Source organism: Dendroctonus ponderosae, unplaced genomic scaffold (genome assembly GCF_020466585.1).
Source record: "Dendroctonus ponderosae isolate FM_Combo_2020 unplaced genomic scaffold, Dpon_F_20191213v2 Dpon_F_20191213_2, whole genome shotgun sequence".
In the NCBI taxonomy this organism is placed as follows: Eukaryota; Metazoa; Arthropoda; class Insecta; order Coleoptera; family Curculionidae; genus Dendroctonus; species Dendroctonus ponderosae.
The window spans coordinates 3126541-3148567 of NW_026018165.1; the positions used below are offsets into that span (position 1 = coordinate 3126541).

The 22027-nt window shown below is 33.3% G+C and overlaps 2 protein-coding genes across 4 annotated transcripts; both read left to right on the plus strand.

The window, feature by feature from the left end:
• The first annotated feature begins 180 nt into the window (after positions 1-180).
• On the plus strand, positions 181-3595 carry LOC109536955 (bone morphogenetic protein receptor type-1B). The gene is made up of 5 exons (XM_019903443.2): positions 181-421; positions 715-899; positions 988-1354; positions 2538-2702; positions 2755-3595. Exons 1-5 carry the CDS (start codon positions 382-384, stop codon positions 3465-3467), a joined length of 1470 nt encoding a protein of 489 aa, XP_019759002.2. The 5' UTR covers positions 181-381; the 3' UTR covers positions 3468-3595.
• Positions 3596-14223: 10628 nt separating this feature from the next.
• On the plus strand, positions 14224-22027 carry LOC109536906 (BUB3-interacting and GLEBS motif-containing protein ZNF207). 3 transcript variants are annotated; one of them, XM_019903359.2, is made up of 8 exons: positions 14224-14413; positions 14546-14754; positions 16212-16464; positions 16524-16663; positions 16838-17058; positions 17191-17335; positions 18020-18139; positions 20973-22027. In XM_019903359.2, the coding sequence occupies exons 1-8, from the start codon at positions 14373-14375 to the stop codon at positions 21053-21055; spliced, it is 1212 nt and encodes a 403-aa protein (XP_019758918.1). In that variant the 5' UTR covers positions 14224-14372; the 3' UTR covers positions 21056-22027. The 3 variants fall into 3 exon arrangements, with proteins under 3 accessions (XP_019758918.1, XP_019758919.1, XP_048520167.1); XM_019903360.2 differs by lacking the exon at positions 18020-18139; XM_048664210.1 differs by lacking the exons at positions 14224-14413; positions 14546-14754 and adding an exon at positions 14790-14932.

The following is a 22027-nucleotide window of genomic DNA, read 5'->3' on the forward strand; positions in this document are numbered from 1 at the left end:
TATTTTTTTAAAGACAGTAACGTAATTGAAAATTTTAAACTGTTCTGAAGTGTAGTCATAAAATGTAGAACGGTTTTCTTAAAGCTGCACAAAACCTTGAACCGTACCTGGATGCTAAGAAAGGTATTCAAAATGTGTTAAATATTCCTTCAATTGCCCTCATCCTTTACGCTTTAATACATACTGTGATAAGGGACAGTTTACCTGGCTGAAGATCCTCGTCCTTAGTGATCTGTGGCATTTAGAAACGCAGGGCAAAGTTTACAAATAATGCATTTAGAACATTTAGCTGGCTTTAAGATTGATGCTAAATAGAAACAAAGGAGCGTGTTTAGTTAAATACATATTTTTGCATCGTGGTGACATTTTGCCTTTATAAAAATGGATAACCTGTTCGATGATTTTGCGAAGTTTGGTGCAGGTAAATACTTAAATACCATATTTTTATTAGAAATAATCGTGTTTCAAAGTTGTAGAAACAATTGACACCCGATATACATTGGCAGTAGCCACAATTTAACAAAACTCTTCAATTTAAACAAGAATATTTGAGTGTAGCAGTAGTGTTTCACAATCTGGAAACAGATTTACAATATGTTAAATTTTATTATACACATAAAAATAGTGTCGCCGATATTCTGAACCCAAAACTATATTTTACAATAGCGCTCAATTTAATAGCTTAAAAATCTCAAATACGTTTGCTCTTTGCAGCTTCTGAAAAAAAAGTGTCCTGTTTTTGCGCACCTCTATGTCCAAATGGCGAATCGCGCGGAACATGCGAGACGAAACCTGGCGGAAAATGTTTTACCGCGACGGAAAAAATAATAGAATATGGAAACGAAAAATTGAATGTAGAATATGGTTGCTTACCACCAGATGCAATGTCATTGTTACAGGTTTGTAGGGAACTGTAGGGTTTGTTCAGAAACTTATTTAATGCAAAGCAATTGCAATTTAGTTTAATTTGGAACTTTTTTATTTCAGTGCAATATAGTGGCAAAAGTACACAACAATACTGGCAAGGGCGTAGAATGTTGCAACACTCACGATTACTGTAACAACTTTCTTCTGCCCTCCACTCCGCACGCAAAATCAACAGACAGATCGACAAATATTAACTTACATATTTTCCTTGCATCGACTGTGATTTCTTTAATTGGAGTTATTATCATCGTAATCTATTTTATTAAGAAAAAGTTACGATATGAGGAGGTGGATCTTGAAAATGGGATACCTGAAGTAGAAAATATAACTGGAAGAGAAGCAGTGGTTGTCTCATTCAGCGTAGAAAATTCATGGAGAACGAGAACGATCATACATGATATAGAATTTGATACCCAAATTGCAAAAGGTAACTATAATTATAGTCCTGCACTTTTAAAAGCATCAAGATCTGGATTCCACAGATCGTCTATTTCTTCTAAGGAGTGTAATTTTTGATATTATTTTATGTATTTCGTCACCTAATAATAGGAACCCATGCAACATAGTTGTTGAAAGGAAGGTTAAAAGGCAACAAATTATGCGAAAAACTAACGCAAAATGGTTCAGTTATACTTTCTAGCTTTTATTTCTAAATGATTCTGATTTATTTTCCTGACTGCGTGTACTTGTTATAATATTCCTATCTTTCCTGGGTCTCAGTCAAAGTGTGAAGTCAAAATTTTGAAACATAGTTTATTTCATTACGTTTCGGCGAGACAACAACGCCATCATCAGATTTAAAATTATAAATAAAATAAACTGAATGAATTTTGGTACAAGTCCTAAGTTCTTGCATCTAGTCAAAAAACATTTTCGGTTCTTCTCGCTCGCCAGTTTAGCCCTCAGCCTTAAGTACTCTTTCACCATGGTGCATTCCATCTGCCCAACAATGCTATCAATTCCCAGCATTCTTCTTTATTCTGATTTATTTTCCTGACGTACGCAGTCAGGACACATGAAACAGATGGAATGCACCATGGGGAAAGAGTACATAAGGCTGAGGGCTAAACTGGCGAGAGAGAAGAACCGAAAATGTAGTGTGATGTGAATGTGAAAATGTGAGACCCAGGAAAGATAGGAATTTCTAAATGGTGACTTGACTCTTCTCTAAATGAATATTTACTAATATTGAAAATATAATAGAATTTTCAAAAATATAAATGCAGGTCGCTAGCATAGTTGTACTTTTTGTGCCATTTGCTCAGAGAACTAGGAGGATTTGAAAACTAATTTTTTACCTTTAGAAAAATAGGTGCCGTATCACGTTTCTTCCTATACGAATGTTCTCAATTTCTTCTCAAACGCTTAGCCTTTAAAACCCTTCTACAGAAATGCCCTGTATAATATGCTTGAAAATAAAGCAGGAATCGTCTGTTGAAGATCTCAAGAAAGGCATCAATTCCCTCAGTCTTCGGTACTCAGTATAAGATTCATTTTCACACCGCATTAACGCTTGAAAGTTATTAATCAATCATCAATTATCAATTTAATAAGCTTGCTGTACAAAGCTCTCTAGCAATGACAATTGAAAATTATTTTTAAATATGCAGGAAAATTTACTGAAATATGGCGAGGCACTTGGAGGGGCGATCCGGTTGCTATCAAGATCTATAACAAAGACGCAGAAAAAGAATGGAAGAACGAAGTTGACATATTTCAAACTCCCTTACTAAAGCACGATTGCATATTGGCTTATATTGCGTCTACGATATCAGGTAAGATCAAAATAGAACAAATCAAAAAAATAAAAATAATAACGTATTTCAGATGACAAAAAAATGCACATTATCACCGCTTATCACAGTGCAGGCTCCTTAAGACGTTTCCTCAACACCAACACGGTTAATCAATCGGAACTGATAGAAATGATCACCGGATTAGCTAGTGCTCTCAATTTCTTACACATGGAAATGCTTGCCTTAAAGACTAAACCACGCGTTGCACACAATAATATAAACAGTTCCAGTATTTTGGTAATGGAAAATAAACGGTGTTGCTTCAGTGATCTTTCCCAAGCAAAGAATTTTTCAGTTGTTAGTAAAGATAACAGTATCGAGTATATGAATTCAGACATTCGTTATTTAGCTCCGGAATATTTGAACAAAAGCTTTGACCCACTGACTGATGAATCGTTTATGAAAGCGGACATCTACAGCTTTTCTCTTATCATCTGGGAAATTATGAATAGATGCGAAGACGCTCTGGGAATCGTTAACACAACTTACACAATTCCATACGACGACGAATTGAAGAGCAATAATTTAGAACTATCTCTGAACAGTATGCAGGAAATTGTAGTATCCAGGAACATCAGGCCGCACATAAATAGCGAATGGGCCCAAAATGTTGGATTGAAGGAACTTATAAAAATAATGTTGGAATGTTGGAACCAGGACTCGTCCGTAAGGTTCACTAGCTTAAGGCTTAAAAAAAACATTCTAAAAATTGAAAGACAAAATTGTGAAAGAAAAACTGATTAATAAAACTAAAGCAATACCAACAGAAATAGTAATATATTAAATATATTATACTTTACATAGGTATGTATTCTAACAGTACGTGACAAAAGGTTGAAAAAAATCGAAATAAAAAATAAATTATGCACAAATAGTTTAGTTTATGTTTGTATTCATTTTACGGTGTTGTGCGTGTTTATTAGTTTAATTATCAACAGATTAGGAATATTTTCGACTTACCTTGACCTGCCATGCCATGGAACAAATATGTACAAATATTAAATTTGTATATAAATATTTTTATAATATTTGTTTGATGTTTTTTAATTTAATTTTTAAAACTATGTAATTTTAAAAAAATGTTGAATTTGTATACCGTTTTTTGAATTTAATGTATATTTTAAAAAATCTTTTAAATATACATATAAATTTCACATATACGACCAGCTTTGAATATTATTGATGCATCGATCTTTCACCAATTGTCTCTCCACTGATTTGCCTATGTGTGTCCAAAGCTCAAAACCATCGCTTACTGGTTGTAGAGATATTAGCTATAATTTATTAAAATCGCCGCAGGCTCCATACATACTAATTCTCCCAAGAAAATTTAATTTAGATTACTTCCGCTTGTAGAATTATACTAAGCCGCAATCCGAAAGCGATTCTTCAAAATGTCCGTAGAGCGATTTTATGTTCGAATCTAAACTAAACAAATCACTTAAGTTGATTAACTAATTTGCCTTGACTGGGACAATCCAACTTAATAAAGTTTAAGAAAATTTGATTGATGCAGTTTTAAGGGAAATGTCACAAATATTTGGAGGATGGAAAATGAATATTTATGAATTGACTTTATTTTGTCATATATTTTATTAGTTGTTCTGCAAATTAAACTGTTGCTGATCTTTTTGCAGCAGTTTACTAGTTTACTTTCTCTTACTATTTTATTACATATATACACCCCTAAACCATTTATTAAATGTAAATATCGATTAGTACCTTTGTTAAATTTTGGTTGTTATTGTTTATATTTATATGCTCGGTAAATCAAAATAATTGCTCGCTCTGTACCATAGACTTTACATTATCAAATTAGTTTTAAATAATTACCATTTAACTTCAAATCTTCAATGCCTAAATAAAAATCTCAATTTTTTGTTTCCATCATTCCAAACCGGAGGAATGTATTTTTAAACAGTTATTCCATCTCGTCTTCCTAAATCATTCCAAATAAAGCAAACCGTTTTCCGCTCTGCCAATTAATAAGAAAAAGTCTGGAGGAGACGAATAAATCTGAACAGGAAAAAGTCGAGCTGGGGGAAATGCCAGGTTGCATAAAAACAAACTTGTGCATTATTTGGAGGCATTAGTTTGAAAAACGATTAGTCCTTAATCATTTTTTTGTGCGCTGCTATGGTCTGATTGTCCAGCGCCATCAAAATAAGTCAATATCTAAATGCAGGTAATTTAAAAGTGTACAAAAACGTGAATTTGATTATTATTGGCATTTCAGAAGTAGTAATTAAGAGGCAAAGTGAAAGTACCTATACTATTCAACCGCTGTTGCTTTTTGGAAAACCTATAAACAGCTAACATAGATAAATACATATTGCGTCGCGAACTAATATAACTAGATTTCCATCAAGGATTGCGAATGCCGAAATTGGCAACATTTTGCAATAATGGAAACTAATCCAGCTTATTCATAAAATACAAATATCCGTTTGAGCCATTGAAATTCTCTCCGAGTCAAAAATATTGAAATTATCTGAGCAAATATTGCAACATTGCTGCTCTTTCAAGTATAAAACTGAATTTTCTTTCATAAAGTTGCTCGCTAGACACCAAGCCATATCAAATTCGAGCAGCAAGATGTTATATTTCGATTTTCATACTGCCATTTAGATATGAAACGGAAAAACTATTGAGCAGAACAATGTAGAGAAAAGTTTTCGAGTGTTTCTTATCATAGCAGATAAAGACAAAAGTTGAACAAGTTTCGTAGAACGCGATGAAGATAAAGTGATTTGAAATAGCGGAGTCGTTCTGATATCCCATATACCATTGAATATATTCGTCTTTTCGTTTTCGAAACCTTCAAACTTAGTTCATATCAAATAATCAAAGAAGTGTGAATCTATACTAAGAAATGATGCTTCTGTAAGAATGTGTGTTAATTTAAATTTGTATTAAACAAATTAATAACAAACCTGAGTAGTCATTTACAATAAATTGTAATATAACATCTCACACCCACACCGGTCGGTCGAATCAATGGAATTAATTTACCTTTACGTCTTGAAACCGTTCAATAATGACTTCAAAAAATAAAAACAGCTATAATACATATGCACAGAGCTTGGTTGCAGGCAAATAATGAATGAAGACAAATTTATGGTAGAAAATTCCCACGGAATATAAAAGTCAACTTGCATGCCAATATTTCATGAGCATTTAAATTGATGAATGTTTGCGAGCCAACTTGCAAATAAAATATTTAAAGCCCTCCTATTCTCCATATGTGAATACTTTATAAGCTGATACTTTCTGGATAGCTCGACATTAAGAGAAGCAATGATGGCTAGATATAACAGCGATGAAAATGTGTTATTTTCAACTGGGCATTTGCTTACAAATGCAGTTTTTGATCATCATCACAATCATCAGTTAGATTTTAATAAAATTTCTAGCTGAAGTGGCAATCCGAGAGAGAATGAACATTGATATCACACAGTAATTGTGTCATTTAAATGTTTCTCTTACATAATGGGAAACCCCACCATATCGATTGTTTTTTCAAATTACATTAGAGCCATTTTTTAGAATTCATACATGCGTGTATGTTTGCACACCATTAACTTTAACGTAACTCCCAAACAAAATATCCGACACTTTCACAACCTTTTTTGTGTCTAACAAAATGTTTATCCTTTTAGCGACATTTGCTTTTTCCCTTGTTTTAGGTAAGACAAAAAAGCGTTCTCGTTTTGTGGCGGTAAAATTTTATTGTCTGTAAGATTATCATGGGGCATGACAACCAAATTGAAAACTAAAAAACCCTGAAAAGTATTTCCATTGAGTTTACACGCAGGTGGATCAGTGTTAGTACAAGAAAGTGGTTTTGTTATCCGCTTTATTAAGTAAATGAAAGAATTTGTCCATTTAGATAGGGGATTCGCATACAGTTTTCCTACACATTATTTGTTCAATAAATTATCTTTGGAATATTACCCCATTGAAGCCAATAATGTTTAAAGGCAAGTAATCCATTTTCTATGATTTACGGCATTTCCATTGTTAATGTAAGGTAATTACAAAATGGTCAGTTTTAATTTAAACCATAAATATATTGGACGGTAAAAATATAAAATGAAGCAGCATTTGCGATTCAATGCGTTTTATGTGTTAGCGGTGTAACAATATTTTAAATTTAATTATATTTATATATTAATACAGGCTCGTAATAAATTTGAATTGAATTATTTCTGACAAGTATAATCCACTACAATTGTTGGCACTTAATTTTCAATAATAACTAACGTGTTTTTTTGAGTTAATTCGTTTTTTTTTCAATTTGGAGTTTTTATATCCGGGAATATGCAAATACAAGTTCCAATCTAAGAGGTGTCATTCTCCACATTAAGATTCACTCAAAGACATTAGTAATAAATTTAATCTGAAGATTTAATTAATAAGTTAACCATAGTGACATAATTTATCCACAAATATATTATTATTTGCCCCAACCATAATTGCATAGATATGTTTTTGTAAAACTTCTCCTAGTCGCTTTACTCTAATACGTTTTTTTTTTTCGTGAAGCAGCAGAATGAATAATGTTCGATTCCAATGTGAACTGATGAAAATATCAAATACAAAAGCGATATCACATTCCCTGCATTTCCTATCCGGACATTTTCGATATTACAGATTGGTCTCCATTAGTACTAATATACGCTTGTAATGTATTCGAATTTTTCTGATGGGCATAATATATTACAGTGGCAAACAATTAATTTTCAAAAACCCGATATAAATACCAATTTGCTCGTTCAATGGAACGATGCGCTAGCGTTTCATTTTGAAAATAAATGTATTTTATAACAGATCTATACTAATATATGGAGGTAATAAAGTGGACGTATATGTACTAAAACTGTCCAATAAACCATCGTTTATTATTAAAAAGGAATGGGTGAAATCTGAGTTTGTATTAATAGTGCAGTGAAAGAGCAAAAATTGATTCATACTACACGCTTCAAAACAGTTTGCCACAGAAAAACCCCTAGGTACTGTGTTAAGTGTTACTGACTTTAAATAAATTTGATAAAAATCAAACCAAAAAAATTTTAAAAACACGATCAAGAACCCAGAAAATTCCTCGTCGTTCCGCGTCGAATAAATATTAAATGCAACAATATTATAAAATACAATTCAACAATGTGGGACTAAAAGTTCTACATCTACATGACAACCAGGGGCTAACTTACCGAAAGCTGCTTCGTGCCACCTGGAAAGAAAGAAAACATGTGATTAGTACAGCAGGAAACCTATTCAAAGCTATTGTTATAGGAAATCAGAAATGCAAAGAGTAAAAATGCATCAACTTCAGTTGCTTTTCCGACTACTGAACCCAGTTCAAGCTAAAAGATTTATAGATTAGAATTTATTTTTACCAGCTTTCTGCAAGCTGGCGCAACATCGCCCATTATCTACGTCCTCCTATATCCTCAAAAAATTCACACTACACACAATGAAAATCCACTCCGCATTAAAAAAACTAATCCTGCAGTTAACAAGTAAGATAAACTAGCCCGGTTCCCTTAAGGGCCACAACGATTCTAGATTTTCCATCTAAGAGCGCAATTCAGCCGATACAAAGAACTGGCGACCAATTTCGTCCATTACTTGGAACAAACTGAATTTCTTTGTGAAAAAACTCATGCTATATCGAAAATTTACAGATCCAACATATAATCGTTTGCTCGACAGCCCTTTATATGACTCATTGCAGTGCGATTTCAATTTGTTTATTGTCGACTATTTTTTGTAGAAAGTGCGTGTTCGCAAGCCAATATTTTCAAAGACAATTTTCACGTTGTCTTGTTTGGATGATCCATGTAAGCAAAATAGCCAAATAATATAAACAAATTGCGACAATAAGGCGTATTAAGCGTTTGTATACTAAATTAACTACTAGGTATCGATCAGTCGTTTTATTCGATTTTTATGGAATGTTGAGAGTGATTTTTTGGATAAAAGCTGGGTAAATGGCAGACTTACATTGAAAACAAGCCGGAATTTATGAATGTTCCTTTGCTTGCATCATTATGAGCTAGGAAATATGTAGCTTGATTTTGGCAAGATTTTTCCGACTAGTCTTTTGCTCGATTTTCCCGAAAGCTTTCATTTTCGAAGCTTAGTATTTTGGGTAAAGTCTCCTTAAATGGAACATATATGTTTAATATATGAGAATAATGTGTTAAGAAACTTGCATTCACTTGGCAGAATAAATAAAAAATTAATATAAAAAGTGAAAAAGAATGCAAGGCGCAAACCAACCAAATCTAGACCTAACTTTTGAAACATTTGTTAATCAGAAAAGTAATTATCCTTTGAAATTATTAACCTTTATGCTGTGAGTAAAATTACATTAAAATTTATATGCACTTTGTAATTACAGTAATAAAAGTTTTGTCATAGATAAACAAGCCTGCCTCCGCATTACACATTGTAGGGAAACTACAATTTAAAAACTTTGTTTTTATGATTAATGAATCAGAAAAGCAACATTAATTTCAGCATTACGAGGGCAAAATGTTGCAAACTGCCAGCGAATTGGATAAAAGATTTTATCTGGTAATACTCTATTTAATTATGGAAGATGCCAGGCATATGGTGGTATTTTAAAAGCGATAAATAATAATGTTAGTGCTGGTTTAAGTGAAACGATTTAATTTATATAATTCTTCACTTGAATGTGCTTTTTACATTTTATCAATTTTTATACTCCTATCGGACAATGTGCTTTTGCAAGTTCCCTTCAGTCCATCTAGTTACATCCATATAACGCATTAATCTTTCATGATACGTATGAAGTACTCATTGCAAAGTTATATCAGCATCGTAATTTTTGATGCTGAACTTTGCCTAGCATAAACAACTTTACTAAATTTAACTGGCTCATAGCTAGCAGAATTATGGCTGTTTTAAAGCTTTATATCATGCAGTTAACAAAACTATAAAGTGCCATTATTTTGTTGTGTTATATTTGGTTGTTGCCATGCAGGCGGTAATGGAGAACTTTTCCACAGACAATTAAACTGTTTGCAAATTGTTAATATTACAAAAAGTTAGGTAATAAAAATGTTTAAACTGACAAACCGCACTATTGAGCATCATAAGACGCATAAGATCAGAAGGAAAGTACGACTGAACGGTACTAATGACTATTAATCTAAGAAAAACCAAATACTTAATAAAAATTAATTGTAGAACAAATAATAGTATTATGAAAATACAGGGTGTCCCGTTAGCTCATGATCAACAGGGTACTGCGATATTCTTTGGACCAAAAGAAGACGATCTGACCTAACTTTTATTAACAAAAAAAATCTGGCTCCTCTGCTATTGATGGTCAAAGTTCTTCAAAAAATTAATCTTTTTCGAAATATTGGGAGAAAGGTACGATGTATTTTAGTGAAACTCGCTGTGAATTTGATCTTATGTAAGACTCATACTTTGATAAAACAATCGAGTTCAGCCGTTTTGAACAAGTGGTGAATGCTTGAGTGTCGTGGTACAAAAACTACCAGAACTTTTTAGTCGGAGGATGAAATCAACTCATTTTTTTTAGGTTGATGCACTGGTCATTTGTGCACAATTTTGTGCTCTTTCTAAAATCTTGTAGCATTCATAGTTTTTGTGTAAAAAAATATGTCTGTTTTCTAGTCACTTAGCAATGCTAGACATTTACTGCAAATATGCGCCGCGTAAACGCTTACGCTTTCACGCAAATTGTCTTCGCAAAACTCTAATACTTTGACCATGTCGGTCACTTCTTCATTAGAAAAGGTCTTTCAAAACGAATTTGTGAGATTGATTGACAATTATTTTATGCCTCGTATCACGATATTTGCAGTTAATGTCTAACATTGTTAAGTGGCAAGGAAACAGAAATTTGTTTTCGCAAAAACTATGAATGCTACAAGATTTTCCAAAGAGCACAAAATTGTGAATAAATGATTAGTGCATCAACCTAAAAAAAATGAGTTGATTTCATCCACCACCTAAAAAGTTCTGGTAGTTTTTGTACCACGACACTCAAGAATTCACCACTTGTCCAAAACGGCTGAACTCCATTGTTTCATCAAAATATGAGTCATACATAAGTACAAATTCACAGCGAGTTTCACTAAAATACATCGTACCATTCACCCGATATTTCGAAAGAGATACATTTTTTGAAGAACTTTGACCATCAATAGCAGAGGAGCCAGACATTTTTTGTTAAAAAAAGTTAGATCAGATCGTCTTCTTTTGGTCCAAAGAATATCGCAATACCCTTTTGATCATGTAATTACGGGACACCCTGTATATCAGTCATGCAAAAAAACATGATTTCCATTTAAAACTCAAGAAAAAATTAAAAATAACGTCTACATGTTTAACAGGGTTCTTAAGACTAAATTATAAAAACGTTTTAACCTTGCTACAAACGAGAATATCATAAGATAGCAGATTTATTGAAAACTAAGTGAGATTATCTGCAAAATTCCAAACGGATTTCACAGAATTTTTTAGAGACAAATTTGAGAAAAAAATTGGAAAATTTTCGTTTAGTTAGATAGTAAAACTGCTGTAAATAATTAGGTCTTTTCTGGTAAGAATTTCGTGCGTCTCCTGCCACACTATTAAAGGAAAATAGCGTTCCTAATATGGTTAAGTTATTAATTAAACCACGTAAATAAACTAGTGCAAGTACACGTATTTGAAGTATCTTTACGCTGTGTTTTCTAGATTGCAAAAAGCGTCATATTCTCTCGTCTAACATGACGGAGCCCAAACCACGAAATGGCTTTGGCAAACCGAAATTACCCCGTCTCGAAATTATACAATTTTAAGGGCAGAAACAAGGCAAAAAGCTGCCTACCGGGATAGTTAATTCCCGCCACTTGGGAAACACAATTTTCATTTAACCTAATTTGTCGAAAGAGTTTCCTAGGGCCACTGTTCCGAACTTTGCTAGACAAATATGTTTTAATTATGACAAATAGCATTTTAAAATAGGTAAAGTGTATGCCTTTGGGTTGAAATCGGATGGCCATTAACAAGTTGGTTTAGTTCGTTCACTGCGAAAGAAAAGTTTATCGCATAATAAATGTTTATTAAAATTAATTATACAGTACTTTTATGCGGTTTTGGCAAAATTACAAAATCGGCTGACATTCACCAATTGAAAATGGCTTGAGCAAATAGTGGCGGTTTTCACACTAAACGGTAATTGAATAATTTAATTATTATTAAAGTATGTAATTTAAAAATTATATGCACAAAAGGTACAAGAAAAGGCTATAATTTCAAGCAGGCCCCAATATACAGGGTGATTCACTGTCGATGGCGTATTAGACGTTTAAGGAGAACGCCATGCACGATCTATCTGCAAATTGCTATAACGAAGTCACCGAACATTCTCTATCGGCCTAAAATATTTTCAACAATGCGAAGTTGCCGCTTATACCGAAACGTACATACAACTTTGCTATTTTAGATGAGAAACGCTGTATATTATTGCACGGTTGGATTGGTGATATAGATCTCATTATTTCTGCATAACGATTCCTATATCGATCTAAAGCGGTTTCCGGAATATTTAATAAAATTCATTATTTTTAATCAAACGTAGCCCCAAGTAATATTGTATTACAACGCGAAGTAGCATACATGTATAAGTTAAGGCGTTAAATTATTAAGATGTCCATGCTAGCTGTTTGCTAGCATGGAGAGAATGCGATGCTATGAGATACGGATGTCGGAGCTGACAAATCCTTAAAGAGGACTACAAGTCTTAAAGGATAACTCCCGAAAACTCGTAGTACAAAAATGTTTTTTCAGTTGGTAAAAATCCAACACTACCCAGGGTTCGGAACACTGGGTGTCTTCGCGAAGATGTTTTATTCCTCCAGCCGCCGGGCAAACAAAAAAAACCAGACTTAATCGCAAAAGTGCCTTAGCGAAAAAATCACCAAAATGTACTTGTCTGAAATCAATGGCTCATAATTAAGTAATTAAAAAAAAAACATGTAAAAATTGATAGCTAATTTAAACTCGAGAAGCAGAGAAGGTCCAGACTAGCCCGATGAATAAGGCTGAAAAATGCGCCGACAAAAAATGTAATTTTTCTTATAATAACGATACGATGCAAAGCCGTTAACTCGTCTGAGAGATAAATGTTACACGTGGCGTGTTCAAAAAGACGAGTTAATCGTTTAACCAAGGCGTTCATTAAAAAATGGAAGACGATCAATCATTATCACTTGCTAAGCAAATGATGGATGTTTTCTCAAGGATCAAAGTCCCCCTGTGTCAGCATTCTATAAGTTATATAGGATATTTCCGGTTTTCGATCTCGTTATACAAAATATGCAGCACAAAAAAATACACAACAGATTCTTAAAATTCAGTACCACATACTTGTTTATAAATATCTATAAGTGTATATTCTGTTTTACTTTGCTGAGAATCAAAATTAGAGAACGTGATACAGGGTGATTCAAAATTGACAGCAATCCTTTATTGGTGTAATTAGCAGCAAAAATATAAAGAGACATATTACTATATTACTATTAAAATAATTAAATATTTCAGTGAAGCACTATAAAAATTGAATATCTCCCGATTTTCTATTCGAAAAGTAAAACATTTTTGATGAAAAATAAGAGATACACTGATGCATTTAGGCTAACAGTTTTGGACGAGCATGGCGCACATATCTTTGTATTTCCGATCTTTCGGAAGAATAACGAACTTATTTTAATTTACAGAAATTAATCTAGTTTATCTTCTGATCTACACGAAACAAAAAAAGCCAGAACACATTTCCTCTTCCAAGAAAAGACAAATATTTTTTTTATTTCAGGTAATCTTTCTTCACATTTTTTATTTTGAACTCTGCCGCACGGGTAAAAAGCACTTTCAAACCTGTTGCCGAACCAACACTCAATAAATCAACAAAACTAACTCAAATAGCTATAAAATGAGTCTAAGAAAAAATTAAGTAGATAGAAACTAACTATAGATTTGGCAAATAGCGAAACTTTTCACAATGTAGCGTAACCTTGATATCGGTGAAACAGAAGGCGTGGACGTAGTGGCGTCCTTTATTGTCTTATGAAAAAATTGCAAATCTCCATAAGTAAAATTAATCAAAAACCGAATTGTTACATGAAACAAGATCTAAAAACTTCTTAGTAACGGCGTTATCTATGTTTAAGGCATTAACAGGAAATTAAATTAAATTAAAGATTGTTAATTTCAAACGCGACATCCTTTTAAACTAGTAAATGACACTGTGTAAATTGGGAGAAAGATGTATTTCCTCCTCAAACACTCTGTAATTTCAAATTGTAATAAATCAGTAATTTACTACCGCATTATAAAATTATTAAAAATCTGAGAGTCTGTTCCCGCACTCTGTGGGCCTGCATAGTAACTAACTCAACATGTAGCTAAATTACAGATGGCTTTATAAACGGCACTGTCACTTTCGCTTGTCAATGTGCTGCGCATTTGCCACACTGCCAATACCGCCATTTTGTAAAGGAAGCATTGAAAAGTTGTGTTTGTTCTAAATTTATAGTGTTTTTGTTAGATAGGATACAACTTGCTGTGATTTTTACCGATATCTAGCCGTACTCTATATAAATAATGGGTCGCAAAAAGAAGAAGCAATCGAAGCCATGGTGTTGGTATCCTTTTTCAATGTATAATACCTTATCGTCTGGATGCTGCTCTAGTTTTTCCAATTCCTTGCGTAAATTAGTCTAAATTTAACTGACCATCTGGATATTTATAGAATCTACTTCCTTATCCAAATTTAGGTACTGCAATAGGGAATTTGACGATGAAAAAATTCTTATCCAGCACCAAAAAGCCAAACATTTCAAATGCCATATCTGCCATAAGAAACTGTACACAGGCCCTGGATTATCGATACATTGTATGCAAGTCCACAAGGAAACCATAGACAAAGTCCCCAATTCATTACCAAATCGTTCTAACGTAGATATAGAGATATACGGAATGGAGGGTAAGTCTATAAATAGTCGCTGGTAAACACGAGAGCACAGTAGTTGTGTTCTATTTAACCTTGCCAGGAGTGTTTTAAAATAAAATTGTATTTTTAAGAGGTTTATCTGCAATGAAGTAATTGCAGCAATTCTGTGTCACCATGTTTTATAATCCACAACTGGTTTATTATTTTAGAGGTAAAGTCAATGACTTGTTAGTTAAAAGAATCAGATATTTCCAGTAAGACTTATTCAGTAGATTTAGCTCTAAATTATGTGTGCGACTTATTAACTTCAAGATAATGGGGCTTTTAAACATTAAGAAACATTTACACCAACCAAGTTTAGGAAATAATTCCACTTAAATCGGATTCCGTCTAATTTGAATGCAAATAAGTGAACAAATGGGAATAATTGCCCGTATGTGGGGTTATGTTAAATGGCAAACTGCGCACATGTTAAAGGGCGGGTTTATGTGTTGACCGGGGCTAAACTCAAATGAAATTAATTTCCTTTATTCCTGTCAGATATACGTCTGAAAAAGGATAACACTGATCGCTCATGCCACTTAAACACATCAATTTTTATTTATTTACATATATTGTCTGTTTATTTTCATAAACGGGGTGTACTAATAATATTTTCCGTAAAAAGCTGGCTGCGATTTCTTATATGAAAATATGATATGATAGGTGTTAGAAGCACATTTAGATATTTATCTACTTCATCAAACTCTGGCGTTCAAAATTACCAATTTTTCTCAACATATAGATAATCTGTACTAAGAAGTTTTGTGGAAATGCGGTTTTCGACCTCTTTTCACTCATTGAAACGTGTTGAAAAAATCAATACTTTATAAAACATTATAAAAAACATAAATTTGAAAAAGGACAATCAAAACTAACAAAAAAACTAAAAAAATTAATGGTTGGCGTCTTGTCATCCTTTGTTGATTTATGAAAATGTAGTGAATTCCAAAGAAAAATAGTCGAAAAGCGCATTTCCACACGAAGCGCAGCTAAGAAAAGTTGTTCGTATAAGGATTACCTGTAAAGTGAGCATATTGTTATCTTCGAACGCGAGGAACTGAATGGAAAAGCGAAACATTTATTTCGGGTATGGTTTCTAAAATATAAATTAAACAATTTGGTGGAAGTTATCACTTCTCTCCTCAAGTTCGAATGAAAAAGCTAAACCGGAAAGCTGCATAATGGTGATAAAAGTAAAGGAATTGGATCAACTTCTTCAACTTCAACAATCAACCGCCACACCATACAGGATGCACTTGAAACAGATAAACTAAGTCAATTTACGTTAGCGCTATGTTTGCCAAATAAGAAAATATGATCGGGAAATCACAATTCTAATAAACAGAAATAATTCCTCCAAACATTATAAATACATATACCTAATGAAACGTTTCAAAAGGAGTCTTGGGATAAGACGTTTGTTAAACGCTTTATTTCTTCTGTATCAGGAATACCTGCAGCCGACCTCAAAGAACATGAACGACAAAAACAGAATAGTAGAGGGGCCGAGTCCTCAGATGAAGACGAGCCTGCCAATAAGCGACCAAAGCCAGAAGGTTTGTTAGGAAATGCCCCTCCTGGAATGCAAGTTTTGCCCCCAGGAATGATCCATGGAATGGTTCATCCCCCACCTGGCATGCCTCCAGGTATGCAAATGATGTCCATGGGACATATGGCCGGGCACCCATTCATGCATCCTAGGTAAGTTTGTAATGGGTTAATCTTCAAACTAATTCGAACTAATCATTTCTATTCGCTAGTATGACCCAACACATGATGGCTCAGCACATGATGATGCAAGGACAACCTGGTCCTCCTAAACCTCTATTCCCAAGTGCAGTTCCGTCTTCGTCTCCAGGAGCCGCAGTTGTGGGTGCCGATTTTAAACCAATTTCATCAGGTAAGTTTTTGCAACTTTTCCACTCAATCGGTAGCTGTTGTTAGAAATGTAGCTTAAATATTACTCTACTTGCAACGATCATGTTATTATTACTTCTCTAGTATTTCGTTAATTTTATTCGGTAGACATGTTTAAAATTTATAGAAATTAAATTAACTTTTTTTCTTCATTTAGGTGCCACAATTAGTGCTCCTCCCACTACGAATACACCTAGTGGCAGTGGCCAGGGTGCGAAAGTAAATACTATAGCAGCTACAGGGGCGTCGAGTAAAATCATTCATCCTTTAGAAGATATTTCGTTAGAAGAAATTCGAGCGAGGGATCCTAAGTATTGTAAAAATGATTGGCAGAAAAATGACGACAGAGGCTCGAGTACAAGTACGGCAGGATCTGAGGTAAGTAGATTGAATTATTGTTACTTTAAACCATCTGGATCAATGACGTTTAGTTTATTACATTAGTTGAAAAATGTAGATATTGGGGTTTCAGCTCTGAATTATTAATAATTTATAATTATTTATTTCCAGTTATCTATAGCTGTATCTGCGGCTCAAGCAGTAGCAGCAAATCATGCTGTTATTCAAGCGAAAGCGCATGAAGCTCAACAGCAACACATGGCAATGATGGGTAGAATGGCAGCGGCGGCGGCAGGATATCCCGTAAGGGTATCTGGTAAGTACAATATGTAGTGTTTTTTTGCCCCAAACCGAAAAAATTTAAAATATTATTACAGCTTTTCATTCGCGTAATTTAAAGTTTGGATAAATTTTATATTGACAGGTACGATTTGATATTTCGAATCGTTACATTTTATAATTAAACATCTTTGATCCCAAATGTAACTGCATATTTAGAAGGTTGCGGTGCATGGTAAGCCTTAAATGCATGAAACTTTTTGGAAAGAAACTGATTTTAACTGGTGATAGTAGATATAGCACAGTATCTAATCACTTGTTTGTTATCACTAAATAATGTATGCCTAATAGGGGGCCTCTATAATTTCCAAATATCTATTTGATTCAGATTTTTATATAAGTTAATTAGATTTTAACCTGCAATGATCGCCAATGTAGCTACTTTTGCTGCTCTAGCTGACGGAAAACGATACGGAAATCAAACGCAGACATGTGAAACACCCTACACTTGTGCGGCCCACTAATCAAACAGTTATTGAACAAGTGGACAAAAAAGGGATTCCATCCAAACTTAACCAGTTAATGTGTTAACAGGAGTTCAGAAAAATAGCAAATTGAATGTTTTCCTACACATAACGATGGTTTAGTTTATCTAATAATGAGACTGAAACTGCTTAGCATCATCTCATCCCTTCTTGAATTGAGTTTACATTGATTGCAGGACCACCTCTGGCTGTAGTTGCAGGCTCGCCAGTAATGGCTGGTCCTACCATGGGTGTGCTTCGCGGGCCACTAATAGGGGGGCCGCTAATGCGGCCGCCGCATCTCGGTATGCCCCCAGGTAGGTAAAATCATCGGATGATCCATTAACTCATGATCGGAAAATCCTGTTTTTTGGCCCTAGATTGTTTTTCTCAAAAGTAAGGTTTTATTTATCGCAACAAGAACATTGGTTCATGATTAAGAATAAAACTTTGCTGTATATTTAGAGTCCTAATTTATTCATAAATTAGAATATTGGTCTACAGGGTTATTTCAGTATTAAATATCTAGGGTTAAATAAAGTCGATTTCTCAAGACAATTTGTTAATCCATTTGCAAAGTATTATATCCAAACATTTAGGACTCTAAGGACTACCTATCTATATAATGTTCGTTTAGGTAAACACTTTCAACGTTCCATAGACTTTTGATCAATGAGAACTTGTTACTTATGATTATTTTGTTATGTATTTAGCTAGCATTTACTCTATATTTTTCTACGAGGTATTCTAACGATGCTGAGTCGGTACATTGATAGCTCAACTGCTATTTCAAAAGTAGCATCACTCTTGTAGGGTTGGACTAATTAGCTATACATTCTGGAGTTTCAGTTAGTATCTTAATTTTTTTGAGTGATAAAAAAACGTTCGTACTTATCATTTCAGCATCAATATTTTATTTTAATTGATTAGTTTGTAGTTACGACAATTAGATATTGCGTCAAGCTTTCTAAATCACCAAATTTGTCTTCATTTTTCAAATTTTCTTTCGGATATTTTCGAATAATTCCTCACTTTCCACATTCTTGGATTACTTCTCACCTATTCGAAATTAAAGTACTGAAGAATATTAATATCACAGGATGTTTATTTGACAACGTATAAAGATGGAAAATGAAATGTAAATGTAAGAGCAACAATATATGCTTTATCTAGATAACAAAGCTCTTGCTCAAAGTGTTAACATTAACCTTTGTTCTAGCTGGTATTGTATTAGCGATCTCTTAACACATTAAAGATCAGATCAAACCAGTTTTTTGTAATGCCTATAACATGTGCTGTGTTATTTTTTTGTGAAGCGCATATCCATAACCTTAAGTGTAGAAAATAGGCCAGTTATTTTTTTGTATTTTTTGAACGTGTTTATTTTTTATCACTTCAAACTGACTGAAGCTGAATAAAGATGATTAAAGCATACCATACGGTTTTTATTCGGGTTAGTTGGCCAGTCTTTTATACAATTGCATAGAAGCACGCGCAAAACTCTAAAAAGTATCTGTTCAATTTCACATTAGATAATAATAAGTTGCTTGTGATGTAGCTAGATTTTGATGTTTTCTAAAGAAAGTGGCGTGAAGTCTAAATCATAGAAAAATTGCCCTGTTTTGTACTATCATTGTTATTTTTTACGAATTTGTACATATTGGTAGTTGATAATGACATTACATTTATAAGCCCAGGCTCGGACTGGCAATAATTCTACCAGCATAGAAAAACGAACGAATAATGCTAGGAAAAACAGGTTTTAAAGTATGTATTGGTATGTTAGCTTAGTGGTTCGTTAAAACTTTCTTTAGATATCATTCAAGCAATTTACTGGGCCCGATTACTGTGAAAATTTTGATGTTTTCAAGACAAAAGTTCTCATTGACTGTAAAATTTAACTCGTGTACAGTGTACAGTGTTGGCACGTATGGGCCGATTTTTGGACGACCTACGCAGGTACCGAAGTAATTCACGCACTCTTATGTGTTAGCATGCATTGCATTTATACAACATTTACTATTTACTTAATGTCACTCGCTTAGTTTTGCCGTGGTCTGGTTGGTTTTTGTAATTTTTTTTGATTGATGGTATTTATATTTGCATCCGTCGATTTGATTTTCCTACTACGCGCAGTGATGCCTTAGGTAACCGTTACTCACCTCCAGTTCAAGTTAAAGACTAGCTAATCAACAAACGAATATTGGCGTCAAATTGAGCAATTACAACATTTAAAGTAGTTTGATGATTTGCTGTTTAAAACTTAGCAAGAGGTAGATTAACTGGCCTTTAGTTGGGGAGTTTTAGATTTTGAGGAATGACTTACTAATCACCCAGGAACCTGTAGATGGTTTTGGATATTGCCATTTTTGCGACATTACTGCAAATCTGTTAATTATTGATGTTTTATTTTTTATGGTGTTTTCAAAGTAGTTCAATGTTGTTTAGTTCTATTAGTTACTCATTTTTGTTGATTGTTTACATTTAAGCTTATTTATATCCTAGGTTTCCTTTGGTTATTTTATTTTATTTTTACAGGTAAGTATTCTTATTCTGTTTATTCTGATCGGAGCTACTAAATTTGTATGTGGCAGTAAAATGGCAATATTCATTGATATATTTAGTCTTGGCGATTTGCTCTTGAAATTTAATTGTAACTAACTAATAAATAAATATTACGTATGGTAGAGTTACGTGGACAATTTCAAACATTGTAACACTCGCCTGGTGCTGGTTGGGAGAATTGTATGTTTTTTGTTGTCATAAAAGTGATAAATGGTAGATTATAAGAGTGCTGATTTAATGAAGATATATATTATTTATTCTATTTGTACACTAAACACTTAAAAACTTCAGCCTAATGAAATACTAATCAGTTTCTTACTATGACTTTTTAGGGGGCAGGGAATTCGAAAGTACTCTCTACAGACTTTGTTGTAACTAAGTGACCATTTTTATGACAGTTAAATTCATCTACCTATATAATACGCATTTGCACAACATCCATCAAAACTTGTCCAATTCATAACATATTTCCAGCTATTGTATATTTAACATCTAGAAGAGTTTTGGAGCATATCGCTATAGAAAAGCGCAAAATACACGGTCAACGTTAAGAAATGTTTCTATTTTTTTTCTTTCAATTTTTAGGTATGATTCAAATGCCACCCGGAATGATGTATGGTGCGCCCATGTTTCCTGGTCATATGATTATGCAGCCCCGTTTCAGATGATCTTCAATGATGATTCTCTACCATCCGCAAGTTTAAAATTTAATGGCACTATTTAATAGAACCTATACTTAAGAACATTTCTAACATTTTTCAAATAATTCTGTTTGGGATGCCGATTTAATTAATTAAATTTATAATTAATAAAATTCAATTTAATGAGTTCTCGTATTTCTAAGCATAATTTAGTTTTCGTGTTGTCTGCAGAAAATATAATATTGGTTCGATTCAAGGAAGGAAATATGTCCGAATCCAGGCGAGTTTTATTTGGTTATTCAAATATGTGTTCAATTCGAAAATATTCTGAATACCCGTTCTAGACACGTATGTTTAAATTATACAATGCAATGATTCTCCAATAATTCCATCTTATAAATTAGCTGTAAAAGCAACTGCAGTTTTGATAATTAGTACTTAGAATATGAGAACTCATTATTTGTGACGATTTTACGTGCACTCAGCACAAAGTGTTTGTAATAGCTTGTGTGTTCTATCAGACTGTTGGTGTGCCTTTAAGACATTAGTTGCTTATTTTAAATAACTAAGGTACCTACTTGCTTTATGTATGTACCAAAACAATAATTCGATTAACGAAGGCACAGCAATAGTGCGCTTTTACAAATACAAGATACTAAATTGTAAGCAGATAATTCCTGATATATTCCCATATTAATTGACTTATTTTTGTTTTCGACAGGTTTGCAAAATGTCAAACCAAAAGCGACACTTGGTATGTAACTTTTTATTTTTTTTTCTCCAACGTGATACAACATACACTTAAAAGGTTGGTTTACATTTTATTATTTTTAGGCTAAGACTTTAAATTGAATTGCAGTAACTAGATAGCACGATTTAGTAACAAAACTCAATTTCTACCCAACTTGTTTGACTAATTATAATTAATCTATTTGAAATCTATCTAACTTTATTGTTTTGTTTCTGAGAATGGCAACACGTCTCTTTTGGGCTGGAAAC